This window comes from Corylus avellana, chromosome ca10, assembly GCF_901000735.1.
Source record: "Corylus avellana chromosome ca10, CavTom2PMs-1.0".
Lineage (NCBI taxonomy): Eukaryota > Viridiplantae > Streptophyta > Magnoliopsida > Fagales > Betulaceae > Corylus > Corylus avellana.
The window spans coordinates 2,417,851-2,438,391 of NC_081550.1; the positions used below are offsets into that span (position 1 = coordinate 2,417,851).

A 20,541-nucleotide genomic window follows, 5' to 3' on the forward strand; every position below is an offset into this window, starting at 1 on the left:
ATGAAATCCCAGTCTCAATCATTGGAGTGTAGGACAGCTAATGATTGTTTCCTTTTTAACCACAAATATTTATTGAAAGGAATGGATAAGCTCTTGCATGAATTGATATTTAATAAATTTACTTATCAAATTTTTTAATTTTTCATCATTAATTAAGATATGAGAAATGTTAGGTGTTCTTATAGTATTCTATTGGTATTCTCTCAATTGTGATGTGACTTTTAAAATTACCAATAAATTAAAAGTCAATAATAATAATATCAAATTAAACGGTGATTTTAAAAGTCACATCACAGTTGGAAGAACACTAAAAAAACACTTTAACATTTTTCTTAAGATATTGCCAGTAATTTTTAAAAAGGTATAGTAAAAAAAGTAGTAGAATAGTACTCAAGCTTTTGTAATTAGATTTGTACATCACTATCACTAGATCTTTCAAATCAAGACTATGATTTTGGTTTTTTCCTCTACCATAAAGCAATATCGCATGTAACATATAATGAAAGGAAAGTGATTTCTTGTACCTTAAATAGAAAAGTCAGTTACAAATGAATGAATTAAATATAACATAAGGCGAATCAAGTAAGCCCCACAAATGAAAAAAATAAAAATAAAAATAAAAAATGTCAAAGGCAAAATCAAAGTAAATACAATATACTTAGTGCTCGTTTGGGAGTGTGATTTCAATAAGTGATTTTAAAAATTAAATCTTTTAAAATTGCGTTTTTGAAATTGCTATTTTTTAAAATTGAACAGTTATTTAGTAAAACAAGGTAAGGAGTACTTTTTTATTAATTGAGTGTTTGGACAACATTAACATATAATTGTGATTTAATGGCCAAATAGGTAAATATTGTGCCAAATAGCTATTTGAATTCAAGCACCCCAAAAAGAAAATCATTAAGCAAAAGCATTTTATGCCATTTTAAAAGCTTGCAATACTAATTAGTACCAAGCATTCTGGAATTAGTTTTTATTATTAGCCAAAATCATTTCAGAAGTTACAAAAAAAAAATCATTTCAGAAATGATCTAGAAATTATTGTCTTAAAAGTCAAATGTTTCTAGAAAACAAAATTGTACATTATCCTCCTTTCCTAGGCTCTACTGCTCTAGGCTGTTGAAAAAAAGCAACAGCTTAACTTATATATATATATATATAAAATATGTATTATTTTATAAAATTATAAGAAAGCAAAGCAAAAAATTATTTGTTTAAATTTAAGAATATTGTGTGTTTGTAGATATTTTTGTTTAAAAAACAAAAAAAAAAAAGAGAAGAAAAAAAAACGTGCTATCAAACAAAGCCAAGGAGGTTTGGTTGTATAATTTTGGAACTGAAAACCCGAAAAAGAAAAAAAGAAAAAAAAAAAAAGGGACTGCTGGAGAAAGGTTTCTTCTGTCTGTCTCATTTGATTGTTGAATCTAAGCGACAAGAAAAAGAAAAAAGAAAAATTAGAAGAGAGAGAGAGAGAGAGAGGGGGAGGCTTTAGAGAGAGAAAGTGTGAGCCAAAAAAGACAGCTTTGACTCTCTCTCATATTCATTCACACTAAGAGAAACTGATCTTTTCATATTCACATTCTGCTCTTTTCCAAACCCTTCATTTCTTCTCCTCCCCATTATTAAGTCAAGCTCTTGGCCTTCATATCTCAAATCTCATCTGGGTTTTCCTCAATATTCATTCTCAGTCACCTAAAATTCCCAAGATTTCTTGGTGAGTTTTGAGTTTTTAACATTTTGGCCTAAAATATCTTCTGGACCTGTGGATTCTTTGAAATAAAAATACTCTCTTGCTCTATTTTCCAGGTATATATTTTTTTATAATTATTGTTGGCTAATTGCAGTAACTTCCATAAATTTTGGGGATTTATTGCAAAATTTGATATTTTTTTAATTATGTGGGTGTCTTAGAAAAATCAAAGATTCATGGGTTTTCTCGTAAATTTGAAAAGAGAATTTCCCAAATCTTTGGAGACTTTACGTTCGGCTGAAAATGGAGCTGAATTGTAAATTTGCCGTAGGATTGATTTAATATGATGTTCTGACTCTCTTGTACTTTCATGCTCAGATTCTGATTTGTTTACCTTTATGCTTTATTGGGTCTTATTCAAATCTCAGAAAAAGGTTGAAGAACTTCAAAGTTGAGGCTTTGATCCAATGGGAAATTGCTGTGCAACCCCCCCCAGTACTCCTTCCCAGAATGAAAACAAGAAGCCCAGGAAGAAACCCAATCCATTTTCTGTTGATTACTCTGCGGTCAATGGAACTGGAGGTGGTAGCAAGCTCTGGGTCTTGAAAGATCCCACGGACCGTAACATCTCGACCCATTATGATCTCGGTCGCGAGCTCGGCCGAGGTGAATTCGGGGTCACCTACTTGTGTACCGATGTGTCCTCTGGCGAAAAGTTCGCCTGCAAATCGATATCCAAGAAGAAGCTTAGGACTGCTGTAGATATTGAGGATGTGAGGAGGGAGGTGGAGATTATGAGGCATTTGCCTAAGCACCCGAACATTGTGACTTTGAAGGATACTTTTGAGGATGACCAGGCGGTTCACATTGTGATGGAATTGTGCGAGGGCGGCGAGCTGTTCGATCGGATTGTGGCAAGGGGGCATTACACAGAACGCGCTGCTGCAGGCGTTATGAGGACTATTGTTGAAGTTGTGCAGGTTGAATTTGGATCTTTTTTTGAGTTACTGGTTTGGTTTAATATTATTATGGATTTTGATGCTTATGATAGTGCTTGACTTTGGTTTTTGCTTGTTTGTTGTTGGCTGAATCAGATTTAGAATGTTCTTGTTCTAGGTATAGTTATATGCTGGTAACTTGGTGTTACAACATTCTATTTACTATTGTTACAGCATTTATGGTTTACCTCTTACTGTTGGTTTTGAACTTGATGTGTCTGTATAATTTAGGCTTTTGAAGTCAAAATAACAAATTCAAATATAATTTCAATAATTGATCGTTTTCCACGTTTTTAATCCCTATTTTAGAGTCCCGCCTCCCACTGGTGTGGACTGCTTCATTGTCTTCTAGATCGTAAGGGGGCTGACTTCTTTATGAACTGGTGCATGTTATCACTGCCTATCATGAGATCTGTCACGGATGCAGACTGGCTGGTATCCATGCAATGAATTGACTGTACTTTTTGATGCTTAGATTTTTACTTCCTGCATATTGCCATGTAATTGTCTCCTCTCTCTCTCTCTCTCTCTCTGCCACTTTGTTGTTTGTGTGTGTGTCTCCGCTTTTTGCCTATGGTGGGCCAACTTTGTTGCTGGCTCTGGTTATACTCCCACTTCTAATGATTTCTATGAACTTGTTGTTGGATATGTATGCAGTATGCTCCTCCCTTAGCTCAACATGTTCATGTAAATTAATCTGGTACATTTACATGCATTTTTATTGCAGATGTGTCACAAGCATGGAGTGATGCATCGTGATCTCAAACCTGAGAACTTTTTGTTTGCAAACAAGAAGGAAACATCCCCCTTGAAGGCAATTGATTTTGGGTTGTCAGTATTCTTCAAACCTGGTATTGCACTTCATCTACTGAGCCTGTTTTATGTATTTTTTTTTCCCAATAATGGACTTTTATATTTATCATTGCCATCTTTGTATTATGTTATGAACTACTTGACCTGAAGGATTCAATTATATGCAGGTGAGCAGTTTAATGAGATCGTGGGTAGTCCCTATTACATGGCTCCAGAGGTTCTGAAGCGCAATTATGGCCCAGAGGTTGATGTGTGGAGTGCTGGAGTTATCTTGTATATTTTACTTTGTGGTGTTCCACCATTCTGGGCAGGTTTGTTTTTTACTATGTTTTTCTGGTTTGAGTGTCTGTGTTAAAATAAGGATTATGTAAAGCACAATTACCCTACTAAACGATTTCAAAATTTCTTTTCCTGATTGAGATAATGTTATGCACATCTTCTCAAGAATGTAGTTTCTCTTATTTTATGTGTGGGGTTGTATTCTCATAAGTTCATTATGTTTTTCATCCAGAAACTGAACAAGGGGTAGCACAGGCAATCATTCGCTCCGTCATTGATTTTAAGAGGGACCCTTGGCCTAAAGTCTCTGATAATGCAAAGGACCTTGTGAAGAAAATGCTTGATCCTGATCCTAAGCGGCGGCTTACAGCTCAGGAAGTGCTTGGTATTGTTCTGCTTCATAAGCTTTATTTGTTTCCTATGTGCTGAGATTTATTGCTCGGTATTAAACAATTTTACCTATGCTCTCACATGCAGATCATCCCTGGATACAAAATGCTAAGAAGGCTCCAAATGTTCCACTGGGTGAGACTGTGAAAGCAAGACTCAAACAATTTTCAGTGATGAACAAGCTCAAAAAAAGAGCTCTAAGGGTAATGATCGGAATTTTCTTGATATAAAAGATACCAAAATATTTACTTCATATTGTTGTGTGAAAGTAAAGATAATCTTATGCACCTAGCTCTTTCGAGGTTCTCAGTTTGACATATTAGTCTTCTTGTCTTTTTGAAAAATTTGTTTGCCTGGTGTAATCCTATGCAAGAAAACTTTCGAAGGTCTAATAATGCTCTTTCTAGAATGTTGTCCATGTAATATTATGATTTCATTTATTTGACGTCTGAACTTTGTGTTTTTCATCCATAGGTGGTGGCTGAGCATTTGTCAGTGGAGGAAGTGGCTGGCATAAAGGGAGCCTTTGATATGATGGACACCAGCAACAGAGGCAAGATAAACATTGAGGAACTTCGGGTAGGGTTGCAGAAGCTTGGCCAACAGATTTCTGATGCAGATCTTCAAATCCTAATGGAAGCTGTAAGCATCATGTTTAGCCGTACCCAGCTTATTATCCTCCATAATCCCTGCTCCCTGACCTTCTTGAAGTACAATCACTGTGATAATCTAGCTCCAACTAATATTGTTATAAGAATCTGGACATGTTGAGAACTGAGTTTGCAGGTTTTATATGATGATATTTAAGGGAATAATTGAAATTTGATTATTACAGGCTGATGTTGACGGTGATGGAACTCTAAATTATGGAGAGTTCGTTGCGGTTTCAGTGCATCTTAAAAAAATGGGCAATGATGAGCATCTACACAAAGCTTTTGCATTCTTTGATAGAAACCAGAGTGGTTACATAGAGATTGAAGAGCTGCGGGATGCTTTGAATGATGAACCGGACACCAATAGTGAGGAAGTTATTAATGCAATTATGCATGACGTGGACACAGACAAGGTTAGTGTTGAAGCCTTTTTTTGTTTTAAAGAGAGCTTTTGTTGGGACGAACTTTTTTTCTGGCATTCAAAGTATCCAAGGGCCATACCATATGACTAAGTAGGGATCACCATATCTTCTTTTAGTTTTTAAATCAAGTTTCCCATCTTCTAGCCATCGAAGGGCTTTAAACTTCCAATATATTGGTACTATGAATGACCATATCATATCAGAACATTCCTTGCTTGCTGCCCATTGATGTATCGATCTTCTGGAATCATTACCACATGGGTTTCTTCTTGTTTTAATGGTTGTATACACTTGCACCTGTGTTTTGGGTCAGCTCTATTGACACCCCAAAATTTTTATTTTTATCACACCTCATGTGCTATCTAGTGGTTCTAATTAATCACTTCCATCCCCCTCTTCATTAAATTATCAACAGCAATTTTTTTCTTTTTCCGATTATGCCTGCACCTAAACCCAACATTTCCAGCCAGACATGGTCCTCTTCCTCCGTGGTGGCCTCATGGCCAAGTTTGATGCGATTCCTCTTAACTCTGGTGAGACCATCCATCACCATCAGGTGCCTGATCGCACCATAAGAACACCTCAGAGCAGAACCTGGCTGCCCATGGCCAAAACTACACTCACCGCCACACCACCGTACAAATGCACCCCAAGATTCAGCACACCTACTACCCAAAACTGTCGATTTGTAATCACCCCCAGGCCACTAACTAAACAAATCCATCAAAAACCCTGTGAGAATCCATTTGCGCTGATTGACATTCAAGCCCTCTCACTCATCACTCTAGAGGTTGGCAAACCCTAACATCAACATTGATAGATGAATTTCATCAAGCCTCTATACGCTGCCAAATTAATGACCCAAACCCCGTAGAAACACCCAAGCTCCACGCATAGAGACACCCACCCTCCAAGGCCACCAAGTAGGATTGGATTGAAGTATGTGAAATCGCCAAGGTGGTCTAGGGATTGGGTGGCAAGTGAGCAAGTGAAGATAATGGGGATGGCAACAACTTTGAACTTAGCTTCATTGCCGATAAGAGTTGCGAGTGTAAGGTCACTTGGGCCAAATAGGGGAAAAAATGCTGTTAATGATTTAAAGAGAGGTGGATGAAGTGGTTGATTAGAACAACTTGATAAAACAAGAGGTGTGATTGGTTAAAACAAAAACCCAAAAGGTGTCGATGGAATTAACCCATCCCACAGGTATAGGTGCATTTTACTTTTGTTCTTGAAACTTGAAGTGCTCATTTTATAATTGTGCTTGTTTTTGTATCACCCTATATCTTACCCCTTTATCTAAAGCATGACTTTCTTTTAATCATCTCATGAATTTAAATAATTAAATTCACAATTTCTTATTAGTTTGTTTTCGAATAAGTTGTGATTTAACATGGTATCAGAGTAAAGGATTTGAACTGTCTCCATAATTCATTGCTCATTTCAATTAAATATTTCACGTATTGAGCCTTATTGAGGGGAGTTTGAGCCCACACGTAAAGAAATGTGTTATAATATAAATTAAATGATTAAATTCACTTTTTTTTTTATTAGCTTAAGCTTTTGGGGTAAGTGGCGATTTAATACATTCGTATAGCACTCTAGAATTATCTATTTGCAGAGCTTTTCGCCATTGGTTTTTGTGCATCTCCTTGGCATCATTAATTCAGCTATGCACTAATGCTCAACACTTAACATATAAAGTCTTATATTGAGAGTCCAACCTTGTTCTCATTTAATCTTGCAGGATGGGCGCATAAGTTATGAGGAGTTTGCTGCTATGATGAAAGCTGGTACAGATTGGAGAAAAGCATCTAGGCAATATTCACGAGAAAGATTCAACAACCTCAGCTTAAAGTTGATGAGGGATGGGTCTTTACAGCTAGCCAATGAGGGTAGATGAACCAACAATTATTATAAAATAACTGGTGTTTGGGAAATGAAAATAATTCTTTCTTTTTCTTGGTTTAATGCAACCATTGTTATTTTTTCATTTTATTTCCTCATGAGACCTTCGAATAGGTAGAGATCAGGATGAGGGTCTTGATGTTTTCATCAAATAGCTATCTTTAGGATCTGTTGTTCTGTGGTAGTTGCCTGAGAAAGAAAAAAATTTTAGTCTTAGGGAGAATTTGGTCAAGTTGTTATCATGAAATATGTGGTTGTAAATATTATGTCAATTGGCCCACAGGCCCTTTTCATTAGAGATGTGTTGTCTAATTGCTGTTTAAATGCTTCCATGTGCTGTTGTATGGAATCTGCCACGTGCAATTGTGTTTGGTGAAGTTCATTATCCATGTTTTTGCAACAGATGAATCTTTATGTTTAGCTGGATTTGCTTGATCTATTAACTAGATATTCGCATAAACAGCATACATTACCCCCTTAATCTAGCTGTAGCTGTTGTTGTTTTTTTTTTTTTTTTTTTTTAAAGTATCCACACAAAAGATCCTCTGTTTTTTGGCATGACAATCTAAATTGTTTTGATTTTAGTAATGCTATTTGCAAAGAGTATCTGAAAATAATACTGTCTTGAGTTTCTCTCTTAAAATAATGCACTATACATGATATTGATGTCTTTTTTGGGGTAATTGTCACATGGATGTCATGTCATGTTGGTAAGGAAAAGGGAAAAAAGAAAGCAAATAATAGAAACAAATGCAATATCACAATTTTATGTGATATTTAAAGTTGAATATATATAAAAGCAAATAAGGAAAAGGTTACATAAGGGGTCGTTCTCATTCTTGACTTTTGATTTTTTTTAGTTGGTAATTGGAATTTTAGTGATTGATGAAAGTAGATATGGCATTGGCCACAAACACAAGTTGGAAAATGTTATTCACAACACAATCTAAAGTTGCTGTACACCAACATCCTACTTTCCCACCATAGAGAGCAAGATTAATTTCCAATGAGCTACTGGAATGCATAAAGGAGTAGATGAACAAGACTTCATTTTCTTGGATGTAGTGGAAGTGTACTTTTTAAAATTAAAAGACAGATGAGGATCACGTGTAATAAGGTTGTCCATTGTATTATGGCTCTCGTCTTATTTGGATAGGTGTTTAGGCAGTTCTGAGCCTACTTGTTCGGTTTGTCCGTACACCTATCCAAGCAAATGAAGCTCAGGTACTGTCTCACATGAGGTTGCCTATTGCACCGTACAATGAATAGCCTCATTACACGGGATTTGAATTCAAAAAAGACATCAAAAATGCAACAATGACCTTGAAATCAAATACATTTGCAAGGCTTTAGTTTTGAAGAACATCTTTCTTGAGAATTACCGGATTTTAGATATAAGTCCTAAAAAGGAATGCATCAAGTTTGAAACCTTGATGTTTTAATTTTATTTTTTTAAATACTGATAAATTGGAAATGCACCACTAGATCGCTTATGTAAAGCTGCTATCCTTGCAACCAGTTTTTTTTTTTTTTTTTGTCATACTTGTGGATTCCTGTTTTTATTTTTTATTTTAACAAACTTGCAAGCTGTTAAGAGCGAAAGGTTCAATGACTTTTAACGAAGTTCACTTATTGGGAAGAATTTTTTCTTAAAAGTTATGCATATCAGTGCTTTTTTTCAAATATAGAATATTCATTTAAAATGCATTTCCTACTAATTATTACATATATTATAAGCGATACATAAAAGGATTGAGTGATCTCCTATAGTAATAAATTTAGCTTCGGTTCAATTCCAGTTGGAATTGAATCATGTCTTATAACACTTGTCTCAAGCCCTACGGGTCAAGCCGAATCCATAAATTATAAGCTACAATTTACAAAACCTCGAACATTCCGCCGAAAAAAGATTTCTTGATATTTGCTTAGCAAATTTAGCCAATTTCACTTATTTCTTTATTGTCTAAAATGAATAGCTTCGTATTTGCCACGCAATGCCAGTCATTTCTGTTCTCGATCTCTCTCTCTCTCCCTGATAAGTATCATGTCTCTTTTCATCTTCCATTGTTTGCCCTTTTAATTATATTACATCTCATTGTAAATATGTCTCCTATTCTCACCCAATTGCCTTTATTGAGCTTGAATTAATTAAAATCATTTCCATTATTTGGTTGGATTTAATTGATATACCAATTGATTATGCTAAATTACTTGTTTCTATTTGCTCCAATCCATCACATGCCGACCTCCTTCATGTTGAATCTTTTTAGATCGTTTTTTGTTGTATGATTTATCAGTTGGATCTAATTAGACAACAATTTTTCTTAAGTTTATTGTTTTATATATCAGTAACTCTTTTTATATTTCATTTCCATGGAAGTTAAGGTTGATCTATTATTGTGATATATATGAGTCCTGGAAATCCCTGCATTGATTGTTTTCAGAAATTACCTTCTTTTGATTTTTGCACTTACTTTTCCTCCATTTCTATCTAGAACATCTTTGTTTGTCAAATCATTCTCTTTCTCATAATTGTTTTATGTTTTTAAAACAAAAATATTAATAAAAAACACAAAACACTCAAAACTATTAATTTTCACTTTTATATTATATCATAATAATTTATCAAACAAAAAATAGAAAGCACCATTCAAAATGCATTAACAAACTGAGCCTCATTTTGTACTATTCTCATCAAAGACAACTGTAAATAATCATTAATTGGATAAATTCTTAACAAAAAAAAAAAAAAAAAAAAAATCAGAAATGCAGAAAAGTGAGAGTAAAAAGACTTCCAAGTTTTTTCAATTCCAGCCCAAAACCTTGAAAGTTCTTTCAACCATTTCAATTCCAGCCCAGTTTTGGGATTCAGATTCTCGACAATTTGCTACCAAAATTGCTAACAAACCGGACAACAAATGTGAGATAGTCTCTATAAGATTCACCTGCTTGCATAAAGTGTGGATTGTCCGATACTTACTCGAACATGTGGGTCTCAAAAGGTCTATCTGTCATTTGCTACCCAAATTGAATTGTTAGCAATTCAGGTTAACAAATTGTTAGAAATCTCTATCCTTCGTTTTGTGGAACTCAACTCTCACCATCTCTTTTTTTTTTTTTTTTTTTAATCAAATACCATGCAACATGAGTCATAGTAGATCCTTGCAATTGGCTGCTTAAATTACATGTGATTTGGTCATTACATATGAAGGGGGTTGAGAAGCCTATTTGTTTCAAGTAGGTAGGTTCTACACTCTTGGCTACCCGAAACAAATGGCCCCACAATCTCTTCCATGTGGAGTTATCCGAATTGCATGCAATTTGAGTAGCCTACCTGTAGACAATTTTGACGAAAAGACGCAACCTGGTCCGAAAATGCAAAATTATATATCATCAATTAGTGCAGTCTATGAGAAGGGACAAGTCAGCCATGAGAATGGTGGTGTAGATATAAACCACCGAAGACCCACTAAAGCCAACTACTATGTGGAAGGTAATCATATGGTTACAAGCTTGTCATGTGGCAAATATCAATGGACCATCCCAAAACACCTCTCATATTAAAAGGGACACACTTCCAAAATCAGGTATTTTCTCCTCCTCCAACTCTTCTCATTCAATTTTTTTTAGAGTCATCTACTGCCTTAAGCATCGAGTGTCCAAGGGTGAACCTACCTCTTAAGTAGGTATTTATTTATTTACGTAAGTTCGGACTCCCTGTACAAAAAATCTTGGTCCCATCCCTACGAGTGTCTCCGTCCCTCGAGGACTGAGAATTTTCAAGTGACCTTATGCTTTCTTGCAAGAGTTCAATCCTTGGTTTGACCATGCAAAAATCTACATCAATAATATAATTACTTGCAGTGAGTTCAATTATCACACTCAATTGCAATTTGCCTCTCTCACAAGTTAGAATATGTATTATGGCATTGCTTTAATTTTGTATTTCAAGAGGGGTGGTGGCTTGTTACTCCGAGAGCGGTCAAAAGAAGAGCTGATCAACCCAATGGTAATGGTGGGAGATTTGGGTGGACTGCTGGAAAGAGAGAATTTTAAAATTTTATATCATATGACAGAATTTGACTCCTTCATTTAAAATACCCAAATTATAGTTTTTGTTTGGATATAATTCCCATGAACTTGTCGCTAGCTATGGGTTTATCTGTTTGAGTAAGCTCGAAAAGTTGGATTCATATTTATTTTCTAAATTGTTATCATTGGAGAAGGGGTAAAATTCCTCAGTATTACATCCATCCCAATATCCAACCTAATGCAGCCACGTGCACACGTCCAAGAATGTTTCCCGCCCATTCTGAAGCTGACATGGCGTACCTAGTGCTGTGATTTGCTACACTGCTACTCTACATGCTTACATTAATGCCCAGCACATCAGTGCCACTGTGACACAGGGGCACACACACCCGTGGGCAGACTGGGTTTTAGCTCCAAGGTACTATATCCCAACCTGCTCTTTCTTTTTGGCCCACTTTTTGCTTTTTTTTTTTCTTGATGCCCAAGCAGCTCCAAAATTTAGGCTCTTTTTCAATTATTCTTTTTTGGGTGCCAATGTAACGGTCTATCTGCTGCACTTGTTTAGGAAAGTTAAGGGCTTTTAGGTTGCAGAAACTGGGATTAATTTTGTGCCAGAAATTCAGGTTTGGTTCTTTATATGTGGCCCAGTTTGGTTTGTGGGTTTTCTTTGTGTTTTTGACTGTATTGGGTGAATTTATTGTATGCTTCAGTTTGACCTCTAAACTGTCTGATTCTTCATATCTCACTTTTCTTGTAACAGATTTTACTTTGAATGTTGTTTGATAGTATATAATTGAAATTTCTCTACAATTAGTTCCAAAGGTTTAATTGTTCTGTTCTCTGAGTTGGGAATAGGTTAAATCTTTATTAACTTGCCATTTTAAATGTTTGGTGAGTGGAAAACTCTATTTATGAGCCTCTCTCAAGAAAAAGGAACCAAATCCCATTGGAAAGCTCTGTTAAGCAAGCGGGTTTCCCTGCATACGGTTCTCTATTATAATTGGTAAAGTATTTAGCAACAATAGGGTTTGCCATAGGTTTCTCCTTAGCAACATGCCAACAACGGGTCTCTTGATTGAGCTCATTGCTGAGAGCAGTGTCTGAAGCAGTGGCCCCAAGGAAAAGCACACGAGGTTCCCCAACTAACCCTTCAAAAGGTTCCCCACACCCACCTCTGATTCCTGTTATATAATTACTAAGTTCCATTTGACCATCGTTTGCTCCTTCATATCCAGGGCTTTCTTAGATTTTTGGGTTGCATGTATATTCTAGGCTTCAATTGTGATGAATTTGGTTATTTTGACATCAGCATTCAAGTTTTTGTAGTTTTTGGCTTATGGGTCTCTATCGAAAGTTTTGATTTTACCATTTTTTTTGATTCTTCATATCTGGGGTTTCCTCTCTATATTTGAGGTTGCATGTAGTTTGCTATTGTTCTCTTGTGATGAATTTAGGTTTTCAAATGTCAGCATTCAAGTTTTGCTTGTTTTGGTTTCTGAATTTCTCTTGAATGCTCTCATATTACTATTATGTGATTTCTCTAATTATGGAATTTTCTGACTGGTTTTTTAGCCTTTCTCGTAGTTCAGCAAAGGTTTTCCTGATATAAGAAGCCAAGAAACAGTGAACTATCTATGCTATCAGTAAACTTGCTCTCCATGAAAAAAACTTCTCTTGTCTTGCTTTTCACTCTAGCCAGCTGTGCTTGAAAAGGAGGGACAAATCTCTGGTTTCTTCCCTCCTCCTCTACTTTCTCCTCCCCTTTCACATGAAGCCTTCACCAACGAGTTTCTCTCTTCTTAGAGAGAGAAGCTCCACTTTCCTTTTAGAGTTTTCTCTAGAGCTTTCCACCTCTTTTGAGGCCTTATTCATCGCCTTTGGCAATCTATCTAAAGGGATTTTTCTATTCCTCCTAAAATCTCAACCTCATCCTCTCCACCACTACCTTGCCGCCTTCTCCGGCCATCCGCGCTGCTCACCTCTTCCACTGCACTGCCCTCTATCTTCTTTGGTTCCTCCGCCCCCTATCCCTGCCCTTTGCATCTCTGCTAGGCCCTCATGCACCTTCACTTGGTTCTCACACACTTGTGCATCCCCGTCGTTTCTTTCGCCGATGCTGCAGTTTTTGGAGTTTTTGTTGTTTTCTTGTAGTTTTGGGGCTTATGGTGCCCTCGCCACTGGTGCTCTCCAGATCTGGTTGCAGATCGTTTTGCGTTGTTCTCTGGACTTAGTGCTGGTGTCTCCTACCGTTGGCTTTGATCTAACCTACATCAGTGCCCCCCTTGCTGTTGTGGTTCTCTTTTTGGTGTACTGCTGCAAGGGTTTCTTTGTGGGGGTTCGTGAAGGGTTGATGAACCTTTTGAGGGTCGTGCCCCTTCTTGTGCCTCTTGGTTGTATTGGCCTTGGTATGCCTTTTCTGGTGGCCATTTCTCTTGGTGTTCGTACCAAGAATCTATAGGGCCGCGACATTCATTTGATACATTCCATTTTAATTTATGTTTACCAGCACTGATCTGTTTTTTTTTGGGGCTTATGTTGGGTTGCCCACCCCTTTTTCATTGTTCTTGTTTGTAGTTCATTTTTGATGTACTTATATATGAAATAGAAGCCAAGAAACAGCTGCCTTGGGGTTTTTTTCTTTTTAACACACACACTCTCTCTCTCTCTCTCTCTCTCAAACACACAATTCATATATGGTTCTTCTCATATGACATGATATGATATAAGAGAAGTACAGATTCTGGGTTAAATGTAGCACCATTCATGGTGCAATTAGTTACTTGAAAGTCTTTCAATTGGGATGAATTGGTGCTTGTTTGTGTCTTGGCTTTTTCTTGAATGCTTTCATTTGATCATACTCTTGTTTTATTTTTTTCATACAAAGGAATCGAGCACAAATTGTCTAGTAGCACTAAATGCGACCACCCACCAAACTATGAATCTCAATACTCACTGAAACAAACAAAGAAAGCAGGAAAAATTGTGAAATGGCATTAAAGAAACATATTTGATTAGTTGATAGCATATAGCTTGATCACTATTCTCATAATGGATGGTTTGATGATTCTTGGTTCTACAGGTTTTTCTTTTACTTCAGTGGGGTTGTTTTGAATTTGGAGGTTCTAAAGCTGATGAATTAGGGACTAAAGCTTCTCGGTTATTAATGCATTATGGGATTTGAAATCTTGAGTCAGTGGCTGAAATGAACAATCAGAGTAGTTGTTTCTCAAGACTTCTGTCGTTTTTTTGGTGATTAATTCATGAATTTTGTTTAAAAGAGGCCAGACTACCAATCCTAACTTTTAAAGGTCAAGGTAAAGGATCTTAAACAAAAGGGCAAGTTCAACAGTGCATGGATTCATGGAATTTTTTGTTCTAAACTGGCTGCAGATGGAAAATGTTGTTGTTAGCTTTTTGGGGTTTTCCTCTAGATTGGAGTATGGAGTCTTCATCTCTCGTGAATGCTTGTCTCTTCAGTCTAGTGCCATTGGATTTCATTTTTTTTTAATGTACTTTTTTGAATTTTGGAACAATCTTATGATCTTTATTTTGTCTATAACAATATTCTGATTGTTCCTTGCTTTTTGCAGCATTTATATTCAATCTGGTGCTTCATTGCTGAGGCTGTCTTGACGATTCTTTTTCATTACAAGGTTTGCAGTTTATGCATTCTGATTTTTCGATATGGATAAAAAGGATTTGGCTAAGAAAAGGAATAAGAAGGCTTATGGATCTGTAACTCGAAAAATGACCAGTGGTAGAAACAAATCAGAAGATGCTTCTGTAGATAATGAGCTGGCAGTAGGGACTCGGAAGGACGAAGTAATGAGAAAGACTGCTGTTGGTAGGTCTAAGAGGGAGGAATCTGCTGCAGAAAAAAGTAGTAAATCTAAAGATGTTGATTTAGATGATGATCAGAAAATAGGGGCTCGGAAGAATGAAGTAATGAGGAAGGCTGCTGGTAAAAAGGCTAGGGGGGAGAAGTCTGTTGCCAAACAGGATGGATCTAAGGATGTAACTGTAGATGATAATCTGAAAATGGAGGTTTTGAAGAATAAAGTAAGGGGGAAGGTTGCTGGTGATAAGTCTAAGAGGGAGAAATCTTTGGCCAAACAGAGCAGCAAATTGAAAGATAGTGATGTAGATGATGCTCTGAAAACTGGGGCCCTGAAGGATGAAGTGAGGGGGCAGGTTTCTGGTGGTAAGTATATGAGAGAGAAATCTGCAGCAAGAAAGGGTAAGACAGGAGGTGGGGCCAAACTTATTGTGGAAGAAGAGTATGCAGAGGAAACTATGCTGGAGGACAGTAAAGAGGACACATCTACTCCAGTGAAGCGCAGGAGGGGAGCAGACGGGGAAATAGTGCAGGCATTTTTGCTGTCCCCAGAGAGAAGTTCATCTAGGCTTCGCCCAAGAAAGGAGGTGCCTGCTTTCCGGTTGGTAGATTTGGGCGATGATGACAATGATAAGATAATTGGCAAAAGAGTTAAGGTTTACTGGTCTGGATCACGAAAATGGTTTACCGGATGCATCAAAGCTTTTGATTACGAGAAGAAGCTGCATAATATTCTCTATGAAGATGGTGATCGTGAAATGTTGGATTTGAGGAAAGAGCGTTTTGAGCTTGAAATTATGCCTACTGACAGTTTCATGTTGAGAACCAAACCCAATTCTGAAAAGGAAGTGAAGGGTTTGGATGGTGACAAGGTTGGTGCAGAAACTTTGAATGAGGATATTGAGATGGCGGATGCTGAGAAAGTGGCAAAACAAATGGAGCCAAAGAAGAAAACTCAATCAGAGAGATCTTCCAAAGAAGGGAAAGATCCTGAAGTTAATAATGCAGAAGACCAATTTGCAAAAATGAGTTTGGATGTGCTTTCTGAAAAAGCTAAGGAAGTGGTCATTGATGAGGCTCATAATGTTGAAGAACCTCCTGATGCTAGTTATGAAGAAGAGCAAGATGAGTGTAAAATGGATGAAGAAGCCACAGAAGCTGTTAGAACGGAATCCAATTCTGAGGTGAAAGAATTGGGGTCTGACACTGTGGAAGGGAGCAGAAAAATTGTGAAAGATGACTTCATTAAGGTAAGCAATGCTAAATCAGAGAAAAAGCGTGTGAGCTCAAAGAAAAGAGCAACTTCCAGAGCTGTGAAAAAGAGAAGCTCCAAGTCTCAGAGCAGGAAAGAAAGCAAAGAGAAAGAGGACCTGGATGCAAATGTGGAAGTTGTTTCACAGCTCGATGAAATTAAGAACAACATAATGCATGGTGATGTTGATGTTGACAAATCCATGGAAGCTAAGAATCAGGAGGATGGTGAGAAGACTGATTCTATTGCAAAAGAACAATGTGAAGAAAAATGTGGAATTTCAGCTGAAACCCAACATGACACACCAGATCTCAATGTCGAGAAGAAAGAAGATGATCTGGTAGAAAAGCAGATTGAGATAGTAGATAAAAAGGTTTCAAAAGATGCTATAAATAGGTTGAGTTTGAGCTCAAATCCTCAATGTGTGGAAGATGGTATGGAGGACCTTGCTGAAAATGCTGAGGTTTCTGTTTTTCCTAATGAAGTCGAGGAGAAAGTGAGAAACAGAAAAATCAATGTTGAAGGGCCCATGGATGCTGATACCAGGAAAAATTTCAATGAGACGGAAACTCTTTTGAAAGCAGCAAATGAAGGGGCCTGTGATATGTCAGGTGATGTGCTGCCTAAGTTACCAAAAACTCAAGAAGAAGATCCTGAAATTCTGCAGGGTAAACTGAGGACTGAGGTCAGTGAATCTGAAGAAGGTATACGCCAGAAGGGAAACTTGACCAGGCCCCAAGGATAGCAAAAATGCTGAAACTAAACCTGTCAGAAGGGAGCACCTATTTCAAACGTAGTAAGTGTTATTTTAATATCCTTAAGAATCTTTTAGTGGAATGGGAATTGAACATACATGCTTTCATATCTATTACTTATTTTACATGTTACAGTCTAGTTTACTTTGGTGCAAAGCATGGGCCATATGACCTATTATATGCCTGTTTCATGAAGTAACTGTTTTTATTTGCTGGAGACTCTCCCTTTTAGCTCCATGTCCCTTATCATGTAAAATTTCCGCGTGTTTTACAAGAAGAAACCTTTCCAGGTTTGCTACCATTGTTTTTTACTTGCTTCAAGCTCTGATTGGTTGCAAAAGACTTCTTTAGATTATTATTTCCAACTCAATTTCATTGATCAGGAAACCAGATTAGCAATTAAACAGGATGCATGAACCTGCAACGAGCTTAGAATTTATGTTTTAAACGTTTTGATATTACGTAATGCTTGGTGAGCATACACATATATAATACCATAAAGAATACAAGTCCTTGTATTTTCTATTTTATTGTAAACAATTCTTATCTGTAACTGATAATTCTGTTAACAACCTGTTTCTTTATATCACCCTGTTTGCCTTTATTTTTGTCCTTCTAAATCTTTTTTGTAAAAGAAACAATAAAGATTTGACTGAGTTTTGGTTGTGACCATCACGACAAAAGCATAAGGGAGGAGCAGTTACATTTGCAGTATCTGCTTTATACATTTTTGTCTTCATCTTCAATCTTTTTCTTTAAATCAATGGGAGATACGTTCGGCAGAACATTAAAAGATAAAACCAAAGAAGCAGTTGAGTCTGGATTGGCTTAAATGCTTTGAAAGGTGTGAGAAAGTTGTGGTGCTTACGCTTTGAGTCAGTTTTATTTGTTTCTTTCTTCAATGTGATTTTGGTAATTGATGGTAGATCCCCCCCCCCCCATTATATATCCTAACTTTTCAAGAATGAGAAATGCAAGGTTTACAAAATATTTTACAAAAAAACTCTTACAAGGTGATGTGGTTTAACATGATTGAATTTCTCAAAATTTGGATTCATCTCCTTCTCAATCATGTTGTGCCACATCACTTTGTAAGAGTTTTTTTTTTTTTTTTTTGGTAAAATATTTTGCAAGCCTAACATTCCTCTTCAAGAATTACCATTTCTATGTTGTTGTATATCTGCTAATTAGGCTTAAACCTGCCATTGTAGTGACATATTGACCGTCAGGTGAAATGCTTGTTCATAAATGACTAGGTTGATATCACATATTGTGTGATCACTAATCCTAACATATAGTTCAATCTTCTGGAGACCATGCCTCATGAAACGGAATCACTAGTTTAAATTTCTCTTTTCCCTTCTCATCCCCTTAGGGCCAATTACTTATCAAAAAAATATTGCGTGATCATTGGACATGCATCAGTTTTGTCCACCAAAAGTATATCTTGTTCTCCAGCCTTGACTGTCTAATTGATATTTCTTTTAACTGTAGGATTATAAAAGTTGCAAGTAGCTTCTGTCTGACATTTTTATATCTTAATCTATCTGTGCTTTTCAACAAACACATGTATTATTTTGTCTAATATCTATTTGATGTATATATTTATCACTTCCCAGGGTGCTGAATGTTTTACATATGAATCAGTACTGTCTGTCAATGAGTTATTAAGACTAAGTTTGGCAAAGATAAAGAGTAATTGAAATGTGAAAAGGTCAATTTCTGGCTCTTGTTTGTCCCTTCCTTACTAGGGAATCCAGATCCTATTTGCTGTTTTGGTTTGTTCAAAATCCCAGTGACTTATGTTTACCTAAATTCTGAGAGCTCAATCTTGTGGTGCTCTTTGGCACTCAACTTGTGCTTCAGCAAATTTTCTTGCACAATCTTGTCTACTGATACTGCCTGCATATCTGGGCCATCACCTGAATAAAGTGAGTTTTTATGTTTAATTCACCAAAGATTCATCAGAGGAATCCAATGGAAAGATGCCCTTTCTACTCCTGAGTATAAAAATGCAGTAGTTACTCACAAGCACTGGTTTTATTTTATTTTATTATTTTATATTTTATAGCCTTTCTCCCATCTCTATTGCACTATAAATTCAAGTCAATCCTTCTTGGGAAATTTTTGGGTATTAACGAAATATAATTATCATACCAGTGCCTTCTGGTTTTTTGCAGATAAACATCTGGTGTTTGAGGATGAAGCTAGCTTTTGACTGCAAGAATGCATCATATCCAAGGTTGATTGTTGGCGTCAATCTTCATGGAAATCAAAGGCGTAAATGGGAAAATTGCACTGAATTGTTCAGTCAAATTTCTCTTCTTCTTCTTCATCTTTTTTTTTTTTTTTTTCCTTTCCAAGCAGAAACTGTGTACTTTTGCAGAGCATGTCTTATGAGCTATATATACCTATATAAGAACTCTTACATTTTTATTTATGGACATAGTCGTGCTTTCTATTGTGGTGAGTTCTTCTGCTTAATTGATCTAACTTGATGGGTCATTACAAAAACCCTGGAGTTTACTTGAGCTAAGAGGGTGTCTAGCCAGATTGCCCTAAGCCTGGGGACTACCTTCACTTGTTCATGGGCTTATAAAAGCCTATGGAGCTGGGCTCCCTGCAACTAGCTGTTCGAATTGAACAAAATTTAAGCAATTCTAAATAGAGTTGCGGGGCACATTTTTCTGAGACAAGTAACACCTAATCTCACACCGAGAAGATGAATTGTCCACTCATGAGTATTAAGTCTTATATTTGTTTTTTTGTTAGGTGAGACTAGGGTTAACTTAACACATTGAAAATATGAATTGTCCATATTGAGCGGGTGAATTATAAAAACACTTACAAGTGCAAAGTTATTCATTTGTTTCTTGCCAAGCGAGACTGAGTTTTATAAGCGATTATAAAAAATACAGATATGACCAACACTTTTTTTGAGTCGTTAGAATTGTAGAAAATATGGATTCACCTAACTTATATACATTTGTACTATATATATATATTAAAAAAAAAAAAACCCTTTGGTCTAGGGCAATGGGCAATTGGGCATAAGTAGTTGAGTCCTACTTCTCCTTCTCCTTCTCCAGTTCTCCTTGTCGTTTTGGCTTTGTTGTCAGCCACTGACCCAATGGTCTGCCTTCTTCAGCTATGATTCAATGTGCATTTTGCCCTTGACCAACAATTATATTGATTATTATTTTTTTTTTTGTTATTTCGAACTATTAACCAATCAGATTTATTAGTTTAATTCAGTGCGACATTATAAGTTAAAAAAAAAATAATAATAAAAAATTATTTATTTAAAAACCGCAGCCCAACGTGAGCCTAGTAAAATTGTAAAATATAGGCGTGTCCAGGTTCAGTGTACCATGGAATCCAAATCTACTTTACCGCATGTCTGCTGTCAAAAACATTCCACGCGCTTTAACACTCTGTTGCTGCCATAAAAACTCTACAATGTTATTTACGAGGAAAAATGTTACCTTTTATAACTCTTTTTACAATTTATTGT

At 36.4% G+C, this 20,541-nt stretch overlaps 2 protein-coding genes across 8 annotated transcripts; both read left to right on the forward strand.

The window, feature by feature from the left end:
• The first annotated feature begins 1,455 nt into the window (after positions 1 to 1,455).
• Positions 1,456 to 7,555, forward strand: LOC132163309 (calcium-dependent protein kinase 8-like). 2 transcript variants are annotated; one of them, XM_059573549.1, is made up of 9 exons: positions 1,456 to 1,806; positions 2,119 to 2,670; positions 3,416 to 3,539; positions 3,669 to 3,812; positions 4,013 to 4,165; positions 4,258 to 4,373; positions 4,645 to 4,812; positions 5,006 to 5,236; positions 6,993 to 7,555. In XM_059573549.1, the coding sequence occupies exons 2-9, from the start codon at positions 2,158 to 2,160 to the stop codon at positions 7,146 to 7,148; spliced, it is 1,605 nt and encodes a 534-aa protein (XP_059429532.1). In that variant the 5' UTR covers positions 1,456 to 1,806; positions 2,119 to 2,157; the 3' UTR covers positions 7,149 to 7,555. The 2 variants fall into 2 exon arrangements, with proteins under 2 accessions (XP_059429532.1, XP_059429533.1); XM_059573550.1 differs by having other exon boundaries at positions 1,456 to 1,714.
• Positions 7,556 to 11,366: 3,811 nt separating this feature from the next.
• Positions 11,367 to 19,463, forward strand: LOC132164538 (sister chromatid cohesion protein PDS5 homolog E-like). 6 transcript variants are annotated; one of them, XM_059575067.1, is made up of 4 exons: positions 11,654 to 11,808; positions 14,265 to 14,499; positions 14,776 to 17,068; positions 19,208 to 19,463. In XM_059575067.1, exon 3 carries the CDS (start codon positions 14,870 to 14,872, stop codon positions 17,015 to 17,017), a length of 2,148 nt encoding a protein of 715 aa, XP_059431050.1. In that variant the 5' UTR covers positions 11,654 to 11,808; positions 14,265 to 14,499; positions 14,776 to 14,869; the 3' UTR covers positions 17,018 to 17,068; positions 19,208 to 19,463. The 6 variants fall into 6 exon arrangements, with proteins under 6 accessions (XP_059431049.1, XP_059431050.1, XP_059431052.1 ...); XM_059575066.1 differs by lacking the exons at positions 11,654 to 11,808; positions 14,265 to 14,499 and adding an exon at positions 11,367 to 11,603; XM_059575069.1 differs by lacking the exon at positions 14,265 to 14,499 and having other exon boundaries at positions 19,188 to 19,463.
• The last annotated feature ends 1,078 nt before the right edge of the window (positions 19,464 to 20,541 follow it).

What these genes read in the sequence shown, in the direction of transcription:
- LOC132163309 (XM_059573549.1), top strand. Translation starts at nt 2,158, where the DNA reads ATGGGAAATTGCTGTGCAACCCCCCCCAGTACTCCTTCCCAGAATGAA. An exon ending in TACAGCTCAGGAAGTGCTTG is followed by an intron (nt 4,166 to 4,257) that starts GTATTGTTCTGC and finishes TCTCACATGCAG; the next exon opens with ATCATCCCTGGATACAAAAT. An exon ending in ATGACGTGGACACAGACAAG is followed by an intron (nt 5,237 to 6,992) that starts GTTAGTGTTGAA and finishes TTAATCTTGCAG; the next exon opens with GATGGGCGCATAAGTTATGA.
- LOC132164538 (XM_059575066.1), top strand. Translation starts at nt 14,870, where the DNA reads ATGGATAAAAAGGATTTGGCTAAGAAAAGGAATAAGAAGGCTTATGGA.